Source organism: Choloepus didactylus, chromosome 1, assembly GCF_015220235.1.
Source record: "Choloepus didactylus isolate mChoDid1 chromosome 1, mChoDid1.pri, whole genome shotgun sequence".
Taxonomy (NCBI): Eukaryota; Metazoa; Chordata; class Mammalia; order Pilosa; family Megalonychidae; genus Choloepus; species Choloepus didactylus.
In genome coordinates this window covers 97,150,063-97,168,113 of record NC_051307.1, presented here as the reverse complement: position 1 = coordinate 97,168,113, position 18,051 = coordinate 97,150,063, and the positions used below count along the sequence as shown (strand labels likewise).

Here is an 18,051-nt window from a genome sequence, read left to right as displayed (position 1 = left end):
TTCTGAAACGAGTGAGTGAGCCAGCTGAAAGTCCAGCGGCTGTACTGCTGTGTGGGGAAACCGTGGGTTGGTGTTTGGAGATGGACTAGTTATTTTAAAAAAAGAAAAAAAACCCTGGGAGCGGCTGTAGTTACGACAGCGAGAACCGTGCAATGAAGCATGGCAAGCTCTTGGTGTCTGGAGTGGAGGATAGCCCACTGCTGACTGCCTCAGGGCCAGGGGGGCAGAGGGGAGCCAAAAGGAGAAAGAAACCAAGCCCCCTGCAGCCATCTCCCTGGCGGGCTGGGAACACTCCTGCCCAGGGCCGGAGCTATAGCCTATAGCCGCGCCAAGAAACCCAGTGTGATGGGGAGTGTCTCCCACAGCATTGCGCACACGCCACAATATCAGCCATGGACAGTGGCCTTTAGTGCACCCACAGCTAATTGTCCCGGAGCTGGGAAGGCGGAGCTGTACAAAAAGGGGGAAATTAACACGCCCCATTCAGCCATCTTTAAAGCAGGCTGGGAACACCCCTGCACGTCCAGCAGCCCAGGGCTTCCCTGGAGGGCCAGCGCGCACTTGTGACGTGGCACAGCCTTCCCTCAGCAGCGGTCCTGGAAGAGCACGGCTGAGAATCGGGACCTGCTCGGAAATTCCAGGGACCCTACGCCAATACCAAGGACTTGTGGGTCAGTGGCAGAGACAATCTGTGGCGAGACTGAAATGAAGGCTTAGACTCTTGCAACAGCCTTAAATCTCCGGGAACACCTGGGAGGTTTGATTATTAAAGCTGCCCTGCCTCCCTAACCACCCAGACACATGCTCCACATTCAGGGCAGACAGCACCAACAACACATCCAAACTTAGTGCACCAACTGAACCCCACAAGAACAAGATCCCCACACACCACAAAGACAAACTTGGGGAGAAGTGACTTGAGGGGAATAGGTGACTCACGATGCCATCTGCTGGTTAGTCAGAGAAAGTGTACACCACCAAGCTGTAGATCTGACAAATTAGAGATCAGGATTTTTCATATCCAGAAAGAACCCTATCAAGTAAAGCAAATGCCAAGAGGCCAAAAACAACAGAAAATCTTAAAGCTTATGATAAAACAAGACAATACGGAGAACCCAAACCCAAAGACCCAAATCAAAAGATCAGAAGAGAGAAAGTACTTGGCACAATTAATTAAAGAACTAAAGTCAAACAACAAGAGCATGGCACAAGATATAAAGGACATAAAGAGGACCCTAGAAGAGTATAAAGAAGAACTTGTAAGAGTAAATTAAAAGCTAGAAGATCTTATGGAAATAAAAGAAACTGTTGGCCAAATTAAAAAAACTCTGGATATTCATAATACAAGATTAGAGGAAGGTGTACAACGACTCAGCGTCCTCAAGGACTACAGAATGGAAAATGAAAGAACAAAAGAAAGAATGGGGAAAAAAAATTGAAAAAATCAAAACGGATATTAGGGATATGATAGATAAAATAAAACATCCAAATTTAAGTCTCATTGGTGTCCCAGAAGGGGAAGAGAAGGGTAAAGGTCTAGAAAGAATATTCAAAGAAATTTTGGGGGAAAACTTCCCAAATCTTCTACACAATATAAATACACAAAGCATAAATGCCCAGCGAACTCCAAATAGAATAAATCCAAATAAACACACTCCAAGACATATTCTGATCAGACTGTCAAGGACTGAAGAGAAGGAGCAAGTTCTGAAAGCAGCAAGAGAAAAGCAATTCACCATATACAAAGGAAACAACATAAGACTAAGTAGTGACTACTCAGCGGCCACCATGGAGGCCAGACAGCAGCGGCATGGCATATTTAAAATTCTGAGAGAGAAAAATTTCCAACCAATCCATCAAAACTCTCCTTCAAATTTGAGGGATAGCTTAAATTTTTCACAGACAAACAAATGCTGAGACATTTTGCTAATAAAAGACCTGCCCTACTTCAGATACTAAAGGGAGCCCTACCAACAGACAAAGAAAGAAAGGGGAGAGAGATAGAGAGAAATTTAACATACATATATAGAACATTACATCCCAAATCACCAGGATACACATTCTTCTCTAGTGATCACGGATCTTTCTCCAGAATAGACCATATGCTGGGACATAAAACAAGCCTCAATAAATTTAAAAAAAAATTGAATATATTCAAAGCACATTCTCTGACCACAATGGAATACAAATAGAAGTCAATAACCATCAGAGTCTTAGAAAATTCACAAATTACTGGAGGGTAAAAATGAGGGGGAGATGAAAACATTTCTGGATAATCAAAAGCTGAGGGACTTCATCACCAGTAGATCAGTCCTATAAGAAATGCTAAAGAGAATTGAGCAGGCTGAAAGGGACACTAAACAATTCACTGAAACCACATGAAGAAATAAAGATTTCCAGTAAAGATCACATGGTAAATATAAATACCAATACTATTGTATTTTTGATTTGTAACTCCACTATTTACTTCCTATAGGATCTAAAATACATAAACTGTAATGATAAATCAGTGGTTTTGGACTCAATGTAAAATATGTAATTTTTGACAAGAACTACATAAAGGTGGGGGAATGAAGCAGTATAGGAACATAGTTTACGCGTCCTATTGAAGTTAAGTTGGTATCAAAGAAAAACAAGATTGTTATAGATTTAAGAGGTTAAATTTAAGCCCCATGGTAAACACAAAGAAAGTATCAGAGAATATGACCATAGAGATGAAAAGTAGAGTATGGGTTACGAGAAGTGGGGGAAGGGGCAATGGGGAGTTAAGAAATGAGTGTAGGGTTGCTGTTTGGGGTGAAGGGAAATTTCTAGGAATGGATGGTAGAAGATGATGGCATTGCGACATTCTAAATGTGATTAATTCCACTAATGGAATGCTAGAGAGGGGATGGCATGGGAAGATTTAGGCTGAATATACATTTCCACAATTGGAAAAAAAAAAAAGACAGTCTAAATAGATAATGACAATTAAATGCCAAGGATGATCCTGGATGGGATCTGAGGATGGAGGAGAGGAGGTTCAAAGGGACACAGTTGGGACATAAGAAAAAAAAAAAGGAAATATAGAATCTAAGCTTTGTATCAATGTTGATTTTCTTGAACTTCTTAGCTGCACTTAATGGGATTGCATAAAAGAATGCTCTTGTTCATGGGTAATGTATATGTGAATTATATTGTTTGTTCAAGGATGTGTGCAGCTTGCTCTCATATGTTCAGAAGACAGAGCAATAGATGATGGATGATAGAGAAGGAGTGAAGGAGGGAGGGAAAGAAAGAAATGGTGGCATGACAGGATGTTAAAGTCGGTGGATTGGGGTGTTGGGGGAGGATGGTAGGGGTATGCTGGAGTTCAGTGTATGGGATTTGTATTGTTTTTGCAACTGTTCCTGTAAGTTTGAATTTATTTCAAAATAAAATTTAAAAAAAAAGTAATTGTAAAAATTTGAGATATTTCTGAGACAGGCAGGGAAATTAGAATATGAACCAGATATTAGATAATACTGAGGAATTGTTCTTTTTTATTAAGTGTGATAATGGTATTATTGTAGCTGTGGTTTTAAAAAATACCTTATTCCTAGAGATACATACTGAGATTATCTATGGGTGAAATAATATAAAGTCTGATAATGCTCATTTTAAAATGGGATAGAACAATGCACAACTGATAAAATATTGATAACTGTTGCAGCTGGATAAAGGGTAAATGAGTGTTTGTAATACTTGTATCTTTTCTCCACTTGTGTCATCTTGAAAATTTTAACAATGAAGTTTCCAAAGCAGACAAAAACAAGTGAAAATTTCTCGAGATAAATATGAAATATAGCCATGAGAATGACCTTCTTTTTTTACAAAATATGTTTTCCCTTTTTTTTCTTTAATAATGAAAAAGCACAAAAATCCAATTTTCGTCATATCAATTACCCAAAGAAGCTTGATGGAAGGTTTTTTTTTTTATTAAATCATGGTCTAATTCTCAAAATACAACTTTTAGGAAAACCAATTTCAGCTGAGAAAAGGAAAAACCTTTGTAAGAGGTAATGCATATTTCACGCAAGTATAGAATTAGTTGCTTTAACATAAAATCATTGACCTTCATAATTCTGGAACATATACTCAGTAAAGTCATAGAGCAAACATTGAACATTTATACTTAAGAGCAATAAAATCCCTATGAATACATATGGATGGAGCCTACTATTATATAAAAATTTGAAATTATATAATCTTTACTGTTACTACAAGACATAATTTGGGATATGAATGATCAGTCAATTGCTGATTTGAGCAAATAAGCAATATCCAAAGTATTAAAGATTGAAAAAATAAGAAATATAAAATGCTGCATATGCCAAATTGAGAAAGAGAAAAACTAGAGGAACATTAAAGAATGTGTGCAAATTAGTTGGCAAAGACTATGGAAAATATTTATCTATTGTAAACCACTAAGTAACCTTTGAGAATGATTATAAAACAACCTACCTTATCAAAACAAACAAGATTCAACTGTCCACAGATATTTATTCTTTGGGGACTGATACAGAAAATACCAATTTTTTTCAGTCTTCTTTGGGCATACACAATACCAGCAGTCATTGCAGCAGGAAGTGCAGGTGGCACAGTAATTGTAATGATATCAAGAGACTTGATAATTATTACTCCAACTTCTACCTATATTTAATGCAAAAATAAATGTAAACTCCCAATATTAATATTTATTAATCAACTGTGTCTATTTCTTTAGTGAAAATCTATAAACAATATTATATATCTAAGCACATGTGTGTCCATTAACCAGAGATTTGGCAAAATAGAAGGTTCAATGGATTGTCAATGGATTCTGGAATGCTGGCAGTTTTAAAGTAAACTTCTCATTTTACTATCCCTACATACTTCTTGCATGACACACTTCAAAGTAAGTTCAACAAGCATTTGTCAAATATCTACTCATTCTACAAGCACTATACTGTGACTATAGAAGATAAATTTGGCAAAGTCCCTTAGAGATGCCTTCAATTAAGTAATCACAAATAAATTTAATATAGTGTACTCTATCCCAGAGGTAGAAAGAGGGAGAGGGAGATGGCATGGGAGAGAGACAGGGAGAAAAGCTAGTTGTCTTTTAGTTTTTCCTTTTCCAAATCACAAGAGGGCAAGCAAAAACCATCTAAATGAGACTCATCCAAAAGAACATTCTGCAATGATGAAAATGTTCTACACTTAGTACTAACACCATAACTACTAGCTGCATATGGCTTTTTAAAGTTAAATGGATTAAAATTAAATTAAATTAAAAACTTAGTTCCCAATCTCACCAGCCACATTTCCAACCCTCAATAGCCACATATGCTAAACAATTAAGGAACAAATCATATTAAGAGTCTCGTGTACATACCTTCTTTAAAATGTTATTGATAATAGTGTAGATAAACCCAATGCCAGCCACTGCCACAAGGCATAGTAGAAACAAGTAGGCATCTCTGTAGAGTTTAAAATCAGTTGGTTTGGGATACAATATGGAACGGACAAGCTGTCCTTTGGAAGTACTAAAGCCTTTAAAAAAATTAAACGGGAAAATTATGTTTTTACAAGGAACTGAGAATTAGCTCCCAAAACAGAACCCTTTTTAAACATTCAATAGGCATCAAATAGGCTAGAATATGCAAAAAGAGATTACATAAAATATTACCTGTTCTAACTACTATGGCTTTGACAAGTTCTCCAGTGTAGAAACGAGTTTGAATAACAGTAGTCCCACAAAACAAAGTGTGTCGTTTATGTATTTCTGGACTATACAATTCATCACCCATTCCTTTTATGTCCACTGAAGGATTTGGCAAATTAGTCTTTGTCACTGGAACACTTTCTCCTTTTAAAAAAAAGAAAAAGTTTTTAACTCATAAATTAAGAGAAAGCATATTTTCTTTGAAATGTTTTTTTAATTTTTTGATAAAGTTTTTTTTTTTTTTTAAAAAAAAAGGAAAGCATAGAGATCAGTATCAAGAACCTGTTCTCTATCCCTAAAAACTGAATTAGAAAGCACTCTGCAAGATTAAGCACCGAGGAGATGTAAGAAGACTTACCCGAACCCACACTAAACACACACACAACATACACAAGTTAGAAAGAGAAAAGGACATCAGGGCAAGGGAGCAAAATAAAGAATAGTAAGTATGGGGGCTCTCTCAAATGTAAAAATTATTTTTTAAATTTAATTCTTTGTAGCATTCAGTTCTTGCTTCAAAGAAGACAACTGTGAAAGCAGATGTATGTGTGTGAGCATACATTTTGAAATAAGACTCTTAACAGTTTTAAAATGTATTAGCAAGAATCACTTTCATGCACAAAGATATGACAATTTAAAAAAATTTCACGTGATTAAAACAAGATATAAAACTCTATCCCCAATGAAAAGTAGAATATGGGTTAAGAGAAATGAGGGAAGGGGCAATGGCGAGTTAAGAAATGAGTATAGGGTTGCTGTTTGAGGTGAAGGGAAATTTCTAGTAATGGATGGTGGGAAAGAGCATTACAACATTCTAAATGTGATTAATCCCACTAATGGAATGCTAGGGAGGGGGTGCAATGGGAAAATTTAGGCTGTATATATGTTCCCACAATTGAAAAAATAAAAATAAAAAAGACAGTCTAAATAGATGACAATTGAATGCCAAGGATGAACCTGGATGGGATCAGAGGATGGAGGACAGGTGACTCAAAGGGACACAGTTGAGACATAAGGAAAAGGAAATATAGAATGTAAGCTATGTATCATTGTTGAATCTCTTGTACTTCTTAGCTGCGCTTAACAGGATTGCATAAAAGAATGTTCTTGTTCATGAGAAGTATATATGTGAATTATAGTGTATGTTCAAGGATGTGTGCAGCTTGCTCTCATATGTTCAGAAGACAGAGCAATAGATGATGGATGATAGATAGGGAGGGAGGGAAAGAAATAGTGATGTGACAGCATGTTAAAGTTGGTGGATTGGGGTATCGGGGGAGGGAGGTCAGGGTAGGCTGGAGGTCTGTGTATAGGGTTTGTATTGGTTTTGCAACTGTTCCTATAACTTTGAATTTATTTCAAAATAAAAAAAAAAATTAAAAAAACTCTATCTCCAGATTCTGAATTTCTGTAGGAAAGTCATTTTAAAGTATTTTCCCCAGTTCAAGAAAAAGATAAAATCTTTATTCCCACTTTTTACACATCAAATAGGGAAACAAATATACCCTTAAGCATCCTCTACGGACAAAGGACTTCTTTCCTCTTTCCTTACTATATAAAGCATTTCCTCTGTGCCAAAAGACTGGCCAGAAGCAGGCAGAAAGATGTAACCAACTCCAGCATAGTGATTTAGTATCACAGCTGGTATAATGTAAAATTTGGTCCTCTCAGAATAAAAAAAATCTTCAATATCCATCATATTCATGACTTAAAGAATATAAACAGAATGGTTAATTTTAAAATAGCCCATCAGTAACTACTTAATCCTAACATCATTACAAATAACCTGTGATATGTTTACCTGTTAACATGCTTTCATTTACAATGCAAGTCCCATTAATAAGTACTGCATCACAAGGCATGACAGTCCCGTTTAATGGAATCACCATGACATCTCCCGGCACAAGGTCTGTAGAAAAGATCTCTTCTATTTCTGAATTTGAAGAAGAAGAAAAATTTGAAAACAATATTCTTTAATTTGGGAAGAAATAGAGAGAGAGAGAGAGAGATTTAGCCAATGGTTACCAGATCTCAAAAAGTTAATAAAATAATGAGGTTAAATCCAAAAATCCCAATAAATGAACAGTATCAACAAGATTACTATTTCTTAGATTAACAAAGCACAGTGCTTAAATGTGCCAGCTAGTCTGTCTCCTGATAGGACTCCAACTGAGCACAGGTGTTGCCAAGTCTCCTCTGACCAAACAAATGGGTGCTTCAACTGTCAATGACCAATTTTAGCTATCAGCCATATGAGAAAATAAAAGACACACAGTGAATCTCTATATATGAGATGTCCTTGTAACATGTAAAATAAACTCTGATTTCTGTTTTCCTAAGGAGGCAGAAGAAAGCACCAAAAAATTTAGCACGTTTTCCTTCTTAACTGCATTTTTATACCATTCTTTTCCTCACTGCCACTATTTATAACCCCAAAGTTTCAATGCCTTCTCAATATTCCTAGAAGTCTTTCAGATACATTTTAAATATAACTAAATAAATTTTTGAAATAAATTACTTTGTGATATTTTATCTAGTTTTTTATTTCCTTAGAAATTCATGTATTATATCTAAATTACCTAAACATTTTTTTTAAAGATCTTCCCACTGATAAAACGAGGTCTCCTCTAGGGTCCCCTTAATTTTGGGAATTCTCTCCACACATAAATCAGGTAAGGAAGATACAAGGTGAGTGGTAGGTCTGTCTCAGCATCCCCAACATCTTAAGCAGCAGCAAAGTGGGAAGAGGAGGAAGGAGAACCAGTAAACAACACCTCTAAGACCACAGTTGTTGACTGAAGAGACAGAAACTCCCAGCTAGAATTTGTATTTTCAACGTGACCGGTACAGTGCCTAGGCTCTGGGGCTGCAGTGGTTACTAAAACAGACATAGGACTTGATATCACTGAACTCAAGTTGGAAAGAAAGATGATAAATAAATGGAACCAAAGTGTGGCAAAATGCTATGATAAGGAGAAGTCGGGGTTCTTATATAATAGCGAGACAAGTGACAAAAAACACAGAGAAGGAAGCAATATTCTACGCCAAATTGTGCTTCACCTTGGATGTAGTCAATTGAACCACAGAAATGGAGACTGACTTAGTATTCTAACAAATCAGAGTGGCTACTGCCTCCAGGCCCATGACGCAGTGCTACTGCTCCTGTATCTATCTCCCTTACCCTATATTTTCCCTCTTCAGCATCTCACCAGACAAACTAACATATCCAAAACTTTTTCCTTCCCTACAATCCTGGTTCTCCTCCAATGTTCCCTATTTTATTAAATGGCACCAATTTTCATCCACCAGTTGCTCAAGCCAGACATCTTTCCATCATTTCACACCCGATCAATCTCCAAGTCCTGTCAATGCCCACAATGGAGTCAAATCCATCTCATCATGTCTCCATCTCCACAAATCCCAATGAGCAGGTCATGCTTTCAGTATTACTCCCCTTAAATCAGTCTGAGCATGGCAGCCAGAATGATCTTTCCAAAAAGTTATATAAGATTATATCACTCCCCTACTTAAAACCCTCTGATGGCTTCCTATTGTCCTTTGATTTGAGTCCAAACTCCTTATCGTGCCTTAAAAGGCCTTCTATCATCCAGTTGCTGCACTGCCATATTGAATTTCTTACAGTTACACCAGTGACCACACTCTCTGATTTCCAGGTCTTTGGGGACTTAAAGTACTTTTCTACCCCTCTCGCACAACCATCTTACCTTCTCTCACCTACCTGTGATGTGGCTAATTCAAATAGTCACTATATAAAAATACTGTATCAAAAAAGCATCCCTGATGTCTATAGTAAATGAAGTCTCACTATTATATAAGTACCCTGACTTCTTATCACAGCATTCTGTCACACTTTACTGTTTATTTATCATCTTTCTTTCCAACTAGAGTTCAATGATGTCAAGTACTATGTCTATTTTTGTAACCACTGCAACCCCAGAGCCTAGGCACTGTACCTGTCACATTGTAGAAAAAGAAAAATACAATTATTACATAAATGAATGAGCATAATGCAAGCTCAGAGATAAGGACAAATTCAGAAGCATTGTTTTATTTCTTTAAAAATGAATTACAAAAAAAACCCCACTATATTGTAAAATTAAATAGGAAACAGAAGTATAGAAAAAAAATTAATCACTTATGTGTAATATATTGGCCTTACTTTATACATTAGCACTTAACGGATATCTTTTTTGGTTTATTATTCCATCAGTCAACTGAAGTACTTACCTTCATTTACTCTACAAACGGAAACTCTTACAGTACTGTGAGCTGCTACCATATCATGCAACATAACATATTGCTGAAAGAGGAAAAGAAACAAAAATAACAAATATGAACCCACTCTCCAAGATATTTAAAAGCAAGTTACTAAAAAATAAAGTAATTTAATAAAATAAATGCATATTGCTCTGCCTTTATACAACATTCCCTATGGCCTCCAAGTAGTTAAATCTGACTCTAAAAAGAAATTGCCTTTCCTTAACCTCAAAAAAAGGAGGGAGTTCCTGAATACCTCTTTGTTGCTCAGATGTGACCCTCTCTCTCTCTAACTAAGCCACCTTGGCAGGTAAACTCACTGCCCTCCCCGCTACATGGGATCTGACTCCCAGGGGTGTAAATCTCCCTGGCAACGCAGGATATGATTCCCGGGAATGAATCTGGACCCAACATTGTGGGATTGAGAATATTTTCTTGACCAAAAGGGAGATGCAAAATAAAACACAATAAAGTTTCAGTGGCTGAGAGATTTCAATTGGAGTAGAGAGGTCACTCTGGTGGACACTCTTATGCACTATACAGATAACACCTCTTAGGTTTTAATGTACTGGAATAGCCAGAAGTAAATATCTGAAAGTATCAAACTCCAACCCAGTAGTCTGGACTCCTGAAGACAATTGTATAACAATGTAGATTACAAGGGGTGACGGCATGATTATGAAAATCTTGTGGATCACACTCCCTTTATCTAGTGTATGGATGGATGAGTAGAAAAATGGGGACAAAAACTAAATGAAAACTAGGGTGGGATGGGGGGGGATGATTTGGGTGTTCTTTTTTGCTTTTATTTTTTATTCTTGTTCTGGTTTTTTGATATAAGGAAAATGTTCAAGGATGGATTGGGGTGATGAATGCATAACTATATGATGGTGCTGTGAACAGCTGATTGTGCACCATGGATGACTGTATGATATGTGAATATATTTCAATAAAACTGAATTTAATTAAAAAAAAAAAGAGGGAGGTGAAGGGGAAGAATATAACTAAAATATAACTAAAATAATAATAGCTGATACTTAAAGAATACTTGCCTTGTACCAAGAACTATTCTGCATACCTTACATGTATTACAAAATACAAACAGTTTTAACTATGGTTGTGAAACCCATAATAAATTGGACTTACCTTTCTAATGGAATATAGTGAGCTTATGACTGACACTAAAGACATAATCACAATGGCTACAGCATAGTAATAGTATTCATCAGTGATCCACAATATAACACTGAACAGCTGGAAAATGTAAAATGGGTTGAGAACCTAAAAAACAAGATTTTAAGTCAAACTGAATGAGATATTTATAACCTTAATCAACAATATAGTTATATAGATAAGCTCTACAGTACCCTAGGGTAACATATATTACCCTAAAGAGTAGGTCAATATGTTGGCATAGTTCTTGTTTACCACTAAACTACCAGAATTTGGCTAAATAAATAAGCTTAATTTAAAGTGTCTGCATTCATTCAGGTTCATACCAAACCCAAATATAGATTCAGCTAGAAATAGCTAAATCATGGAATTTATTAGCGGTTCTGCTTAGTAAAAAAAGTGCGTTTACTTCCAAGGATTACTGTGTTCTAGGATACTAAAAAATACAAAACATCAGTTGGAACAAATGTTTATTTAGTATGAACTCAGAACACAAATTTGCTTAAAAGTTAAAGGTCCACTGGACTCCAAAGGGAAGAAAAATATAAGATAACGGGTTACAGTTTTACTTTCTCTAAGGAAAATAAAACCCGGAATAAAAAAAAACAATGGAAAACTTGGCAATATACACCATTTTCCCAAATTCTGTGGCCTTTCATCAATTTCATTAATTACCCACCCTAATGACCTAAAGGAGTTATTACAATCTTAAATATAAAAAAACAGCAAACACAAAAATTTTTAAAATACCAAAGTCAGTTACTGATGCAACCATGTTACAAATCAGGCTTTCCAATTCCTAGTCGCTATCCTATGTTATGTTCTTTCTTAAGCAACACTATCTAAAATCCATGGAACTGCACAACAAAGTGAACTTTTAAGTTACAACATGGATTACAGCTAATAGCGCAATTATAAAATTATGTTTTCATCTATTGTAACAAACATATATCACGTGAATGTAGGGTGTTAATAATAGGATAGTATATGGGAATCCTGTATTTTATCCATGATTTCTCTGTAAACCCACTTCTCTTCAAAAATAAAAAATAAAAAAAAAAAGAACTAATGGAAAACAACGTGTTATTTCTACTAAAAGTTTTCACCCAATACAACTCTTCATCTTTAGCCACAAAAACAGTTAGAAGGAAGATTGGCACACCTAATTCTGCTAGGCAAACTCACTTCCTTCCCTTAGACTGCCACAATCCTTTAATCACATCTCTTCTATGACACAACTGATGAACCAGTACCGTAACAACTGACATATTTTCCTCCCAGAATCAAGTCAATCATATCACATTTTGTATTCCAAACTAGTCTAAAACAGTGTACCACAAAATGCCATGTGAAGAGGAAAACAAAGTAAAAAAAATTTTTTTAAAGAAACCAAAAGAGAGAGAGGTATGTAAACCTGAGATGGAATAAGATTTTGACACGCAACTTCTTGAGTCAAAATAAACAGATAATAAAAGAAAAGGAAAAAAAAAAAAAGGTCATTCATGCTCCAAATCCTTTATCTACCCGAGTTACTACCTTTACCTTTTAAGTAAAGAAATAAGCAAAGAGAAGTTAAGCAAAGAGACCAGAAAACTATGGATGTTTTCCATTACTTAAATCATGGCTCTTTACAAACTGACAAATCTATTGACCCTAAGTGTTGAGCTATATACAATAGCCTTACCTCCTTAATTAGAAGCTTAAAAACAGAAGGCACTTTCACAGTAATTTCATTTACTCCATAAAGCAATTTCCTATAATAGGAAAATACAATAATAGTATTATTATGTTATATAATAATAGTATAATTTAGGAAATGCACTGTATTAGATAACGCTCAATCTACTGACTGTTTTTAGATCATAAACATTCAGGTTTCTAAATACCTATCTTCTATAATTCAAATTCTCTACCTGCAGTATTTAAATCAAAGAAGTCAATACTGGAGTATGTAACTTTTCTGTCATAATTTTATTTCATTCTGTCTCATATCTTTTCTGACAATCTGTAATAACTTTGTGATCAAAAGGCACTCTTCTCCATCCTTAGGCGTAATAGGTTTCAATACTTGTGAAATGATATTACTTTTCCCAAGAGACTAAAAAGAGACCAAGAGAGGTCCCGTAGAATTCTTCTAATGAGAACACTAAGAGCATTTATTTTAAAACACTATGCATTTACCTCATTATGGGTTATATACTTGGAAGATCTGAGAATACGGACATGTATGGACATTTGCACAATGGTGTTTATGGAGGCAGTATTCGTGATTTGCACGGGTGGGGGGGTGGCCTACGTGTACATCGACTGAGAACAGAATGGTAAACTGTGGTGCATGCATACAATGGAATACTGAGCAACTGAGAGGAGTAAAGCTGTGAGACATGTGACACACACAACAAGGTGAATGCCTCACCAATATGGACTAACTACAATGTGTAAACTCAGAATTGAATCTCAGAGCATAGCTTATCAGAGGAATGCTTATTGTAATGGTCCCTAGAGTGTAACTCTTACAGCAGTCACATCTATTCCTGGATTGTAATGGCTCTCTCCAAATTCTGAGATGCTGATCCCTTTGTCTATAATCTGATCGGTTTCTGGAACTTTGGATATCTTTGTGACACCTGAAACTCAAAGCTAGAGCTCGGCAGATATGAATGTTGGTATCAGCGCATACAGCAACTCTTAAAAAAGCTGAAAAAGAGTCCAGACTTCAGCTAGAGATATGAGTGAAGCAGATCTGGTTAGGACTAGGGCAAACTGAGCCAAAGGGTAAAGGACGATACTGACTGTGTTTTAAAGCTTCAACTTCCATGTGAGACCAAGGGAAGAGATGTTTATTTGCTGCAGAATCTTTATTTTCTAAACAATTTAACTTGTACAGTCAGTTTGTTCAAACACCATAATTACATGGAACTTTGAATAGGAAATGAGATCTGATACGTTTGTACAGGTTAGTGTGAAATAGCGACACATCCCAAAGTAATTTTGGCAAAGAATAAAAATATATACGCAGGGACTCCTGAGGAGCTGGGGAAAATGTGAAAGTGTTGGACTTCTCACCTGGGTTGCTGCTGATGTTCTCACAAATATTGAGGACTGATGGTTTGGTATGCCGAGCACTCTGTCTTGGGGATTGCCCTTATGAAGTTTGTTACTGCAAAGGAGAGGCTAAAACTGCTTATAACTGTGTCTAAGAGTCTCCCCTTGAGTACCTCTTGGTTGCTCAGATGTGGCCCTCTCTCTCTAGCTAAGCCAACTCGGCAGGTAAACTCACTGCCCTCCCCGTTATGTGGGTGTAAATCTCCCTGGCAATGTAGGATTGACTCCTGGGGATGAACCTGAACCCAGCATCATGGGATTGAGAACCCCTTCTTGACCAAAGGAGGATGCAAAATAAAACAAAATAAAGTTTCAGTGGCTGAGAGATTTCAAATGGAATTGGGGTCACTCTGGTGGGCATTCTTATGCACTACATAGATAATCCCTTTTTAGGTTTTAGTGTATTGGAAGAGCTAGAAGTAAATACCTGAAACTATCAAACTGCAACCCAGTAGCCTTGACTCTTGAAGACGATTGTATAACTATGTAGCTTACAAGGGGTGGATAATGTGACTGTGAAAACCTTGTGGATCATACTCCCTTTATCCATTGTATGGGTGGATAAGTAGAAAAATGGGGTCAAAAACTAAATGAAAAATAGGGTGGGATTGGGGGGATGATTTGAGTGTTATTACTCTTATTTTTTATTCTTATTTTTATTCTTTCTGGTGTAAGGAAAATATTCAAAAATAGATTAGGGTGATGAATGCACAACTATATAATGTTACTGTGAACAGTTGACTGTACACCATGGTTGACTGTATGGTATGTGAATACATCTCAGTAAAACTGAATTTAAAAAAACACTATGCATTTGAGTTTTATGAAAAATGCTTAAGAAAAGTTGCTTAAATATTTTCACTTAAATTCCTTGTGTTGTATCAGCACTTCCTACATGATAGATTAATTCTTGCCTTTTACGAAGTTTAAGTTTGAATGAGTGAATTTTTATGTGCGAATCCTCTGAATGAATAAGAAAATTTCCCATTAAATTTGCAAATGCATTTATCTTTAAAATGTGAGATATACTGGCATATTTTTATATTTTAGCAAAGAATAGCACTAAAAAAGATTGTCTCCCTATTTAAAAATTTTCATTGTGGTGAATTTGAGCTCATGCTTACAATTCTCATTAATACATTTCAGAAAACCTAAGATACTATCAATTTTAGGATGCACTATTCTTTTTGTCCTAGCAATAAAGATAAAAATGCTGTCAATTAAAGAATAACACTCCATCAAACTATATGACACATCCCAATCTCAGACATGTTAAACTGTGGGAAAATGCACCTTAGAACTGAAGAAATATAGTTTATTTTCAGTGATATCAATTTAAAAATAACAGCTTCAGCACTTTTATAATTCTTAAGCTCAGAGACAGTCTTACTCAAAGAAAAGTCAATAAGCTCCCAACTACCATGTCTATAACATTTAAATACCCATTAATATGTACAACTATATGGTAAAAGGGTAGACTATACATATACTATTGGATTTAGGAATTCTGATAACAGACCTAACTTTAGTTGAATAAAAATTACCTGTAGGCATGCATCCCCTTTGTCAATCCTGCACTGTGCTTTTCATAAATTGATGTGCAAGAAACACCTTCATCCAGTCCCCTAAATAAACCCAAAGTTTTTACTTTAAACAAAGCTTAAAATATTCAAATTTCTTCATGCTTCATTTTTTCTTTATGCCTGATTTTAAAGTACAATTTCCTTACAAATAGAAAGCCTTAGCAAGAGATTAGTGAATGAGAATTTTATAATCTCACATTCCTAAGACAAATAATAACGAAGGTCCAAGTCTCATACACACCAGTTTCTAAGTTGTCCAACATTTCTATCACATAAAAACATAATATCCTTATCCTTTTAAAGGCTGTATCAAAGCTGTAAGTGCTAATAATCAAATTAATACAATTAAAGGTAAATCATAACTAACTTGAGAATTCCAAAATAAAGATGAAAAAAACTTACTTTTTACCTACATAGTTTCCTCTTTTCAATTTTTAAGTGTCAAACTAAGAAATCCTATTCATTTATTTTTCTTTCATTTCCATAAAAACATCAATCCATATCCTTCCCTGATCTAACACAAATATCACACCTAGATCAAAAGTACAGAATTTATGGGTCAAAGACAAAGTCTAAAATCTATAACAACTCTAACAGATTCATTAGCTGATATCTTTACTTTTCTTTAGAAAATCTTAATTATGTTTGCTTTAACTGAGATACTAGTCATAGAACTCTGAAACAAAGAGAATCTTTCCTATCATTCAAATCCAAATCCTTTTCCCAGTTATTTCAGAGGAAGACTAGGCTCCATTAATAATCATAAATTTTACAGATTTGCATGTCTGGCAAAGTCCATGCAGGAAATACGTTCAACACATTTTTTCCCACTGAGATTGGAGACTTCTCCAGAAAGCAGCAGGGATCATGTCCAAGTCCATTAAAAAAAAAAATAATAAAACAGCAGTTCTTTGATAGTTTTCTTTAAGGCAATGATTCTTAACCAAGAATGGTCCCCAGAACTAGACATGTGGAAATGACCAGACCCATTCCAGAACATTCCAAGTCTTGTGTGTTTGAAGAACCCAAGCATGAATATTTTAAATGTTCATAAATTGATCGTTTTTATTGCCGATGTTACAAATGCCTTTGTCTGTTGGAACCAATATAGTTATTTTAGGTTATTTGTTTTTCTTATTCCTTTGTTTTGGTTTTGTATGAAATCCTTTTTTATTATTTGTTTAATTTTTTGATAAAGTTAAAAAAAGTACAGTTGATATTAGAAAAAAGATTGCCTTTGTCACTTTAAAGCAATGATACTTAATGAGTGTTTATAATAATCACTTTAACAACAGTAATAAAAATAGGATTCTAATTAATAAAGAATTTTTATTACTTGAAATAAATTTTGAGGGATTACTCCAATTTGCCCTATCCAAAGGCCTGATACATTGACAATAACCCATCTTTAGCCACACAGTAAAACCAAGTTTCTGTTTATTCCTCAAATACAACTGGATGGAGCTGTCAGTAAATTTGGAGGTGGTAATTCAGAAACTCTGATATAAAAAATAGGCTATACTCAAATATAGCCTGGATATACTCAAATTCCACTTTGAGGTGAACCCCCAAAGAGAAAAAAAAACTCAGAGTAGATACAAAACAATTTTGAGATGATGTTGCTTCTGACTTTTATGTAAATATTTGCCCAAGCACAAATTGCAGTGGGGATTTATTTTAAAAATGTTAAAGGTTCAAATGCCAGCAGAGTTTCTAATGATTCAGTGAATAATACTTTCCATGTAATAAAAATCTCTTCAATTTTGTGAAACTAGAATGTAACCTAGAACGTTAAGTAACCTACAACATTTTCAAGATACTCATGTTATAATCCAAACAAAAGAAAAATACCTACTTTAAGAAATCGAAATTATGTAGGGTGTCATTCCAGAAGTACTTTACACTATGGTGTGTGAAATAACGAATCTGTAGAGTATAAATAAATCAAAAAACATATCATTGATCATTAACAGCTAATTTTACTCACAAAAATTTTATCATATAACAATATATTAAAATTAAAGCAATTACATGTGGCCTATAAATTGTTCTAAACTGTATTACATATAGTGATAAGTACCTTCTATGCACATAAATTACCTCAAATAGTATCTGCAAGGAAAAAAATTATAAGATATACATAAAATGTAACAAATGCAGTTTTTAAAGTAACTTTGATATTAAAAT

General features: G+C 35.2%; 1 protein-coding gene across 7 annotated transcripts in view; it reads right to left on the bottom strand.

Annotated features, from left to right (window-relative positions):
- Positions 1-18,051, bottom strand: part of ATP13A3 (ATPase 13A3) — a 91,093-nt gene that overhangs the window by 49,428 nt on the left and 23,614 nt on the right. For 6 of the 7 annotated variants that reach the window (XM_037838019.1, XM_037838053.1, XM_037838036.1 and 3 more), the window contains 9 exons: positions 17,720-17,790; positions 15,826-15,906; positions 12,861-12,930; positions 11,150-11,284; positions 9,974-10,046; positions 7,527-7,658; positions 5,690-5,869; positions 5,396-5,553; positions 4,483-4,671 (listed from right to left, as the gene is read on the bottom strand). In XM_037838019.1, the coding sequence (XP_037693947.1) occupies positions 4,483-4,671; positions 5,396-5,553; positions 5,690-5,869; positions 7,527-7,658; positions 9,974-10,046; positions 11,150-11,284; positions 12,861-12,930; positions 15,826-15,906; positions 17,720-17,790 (1,089 nt within the window). Of the gene's footprint in view, positions 1-4,482; positions 4,672-5,395; positions 5,554-5,689; positions 5,870-7,526; positions 7,659-9,973; positions 10,047-11,149; positions 11,285-12,860; positions 12,931-15,825; positions 15,907-16,266; positions 17,682-17,719; positions 17,791-18,051 lie in introns of those variants that run through there. The other variant, XM_037838057.1, reaches the window with a different exon arrangement.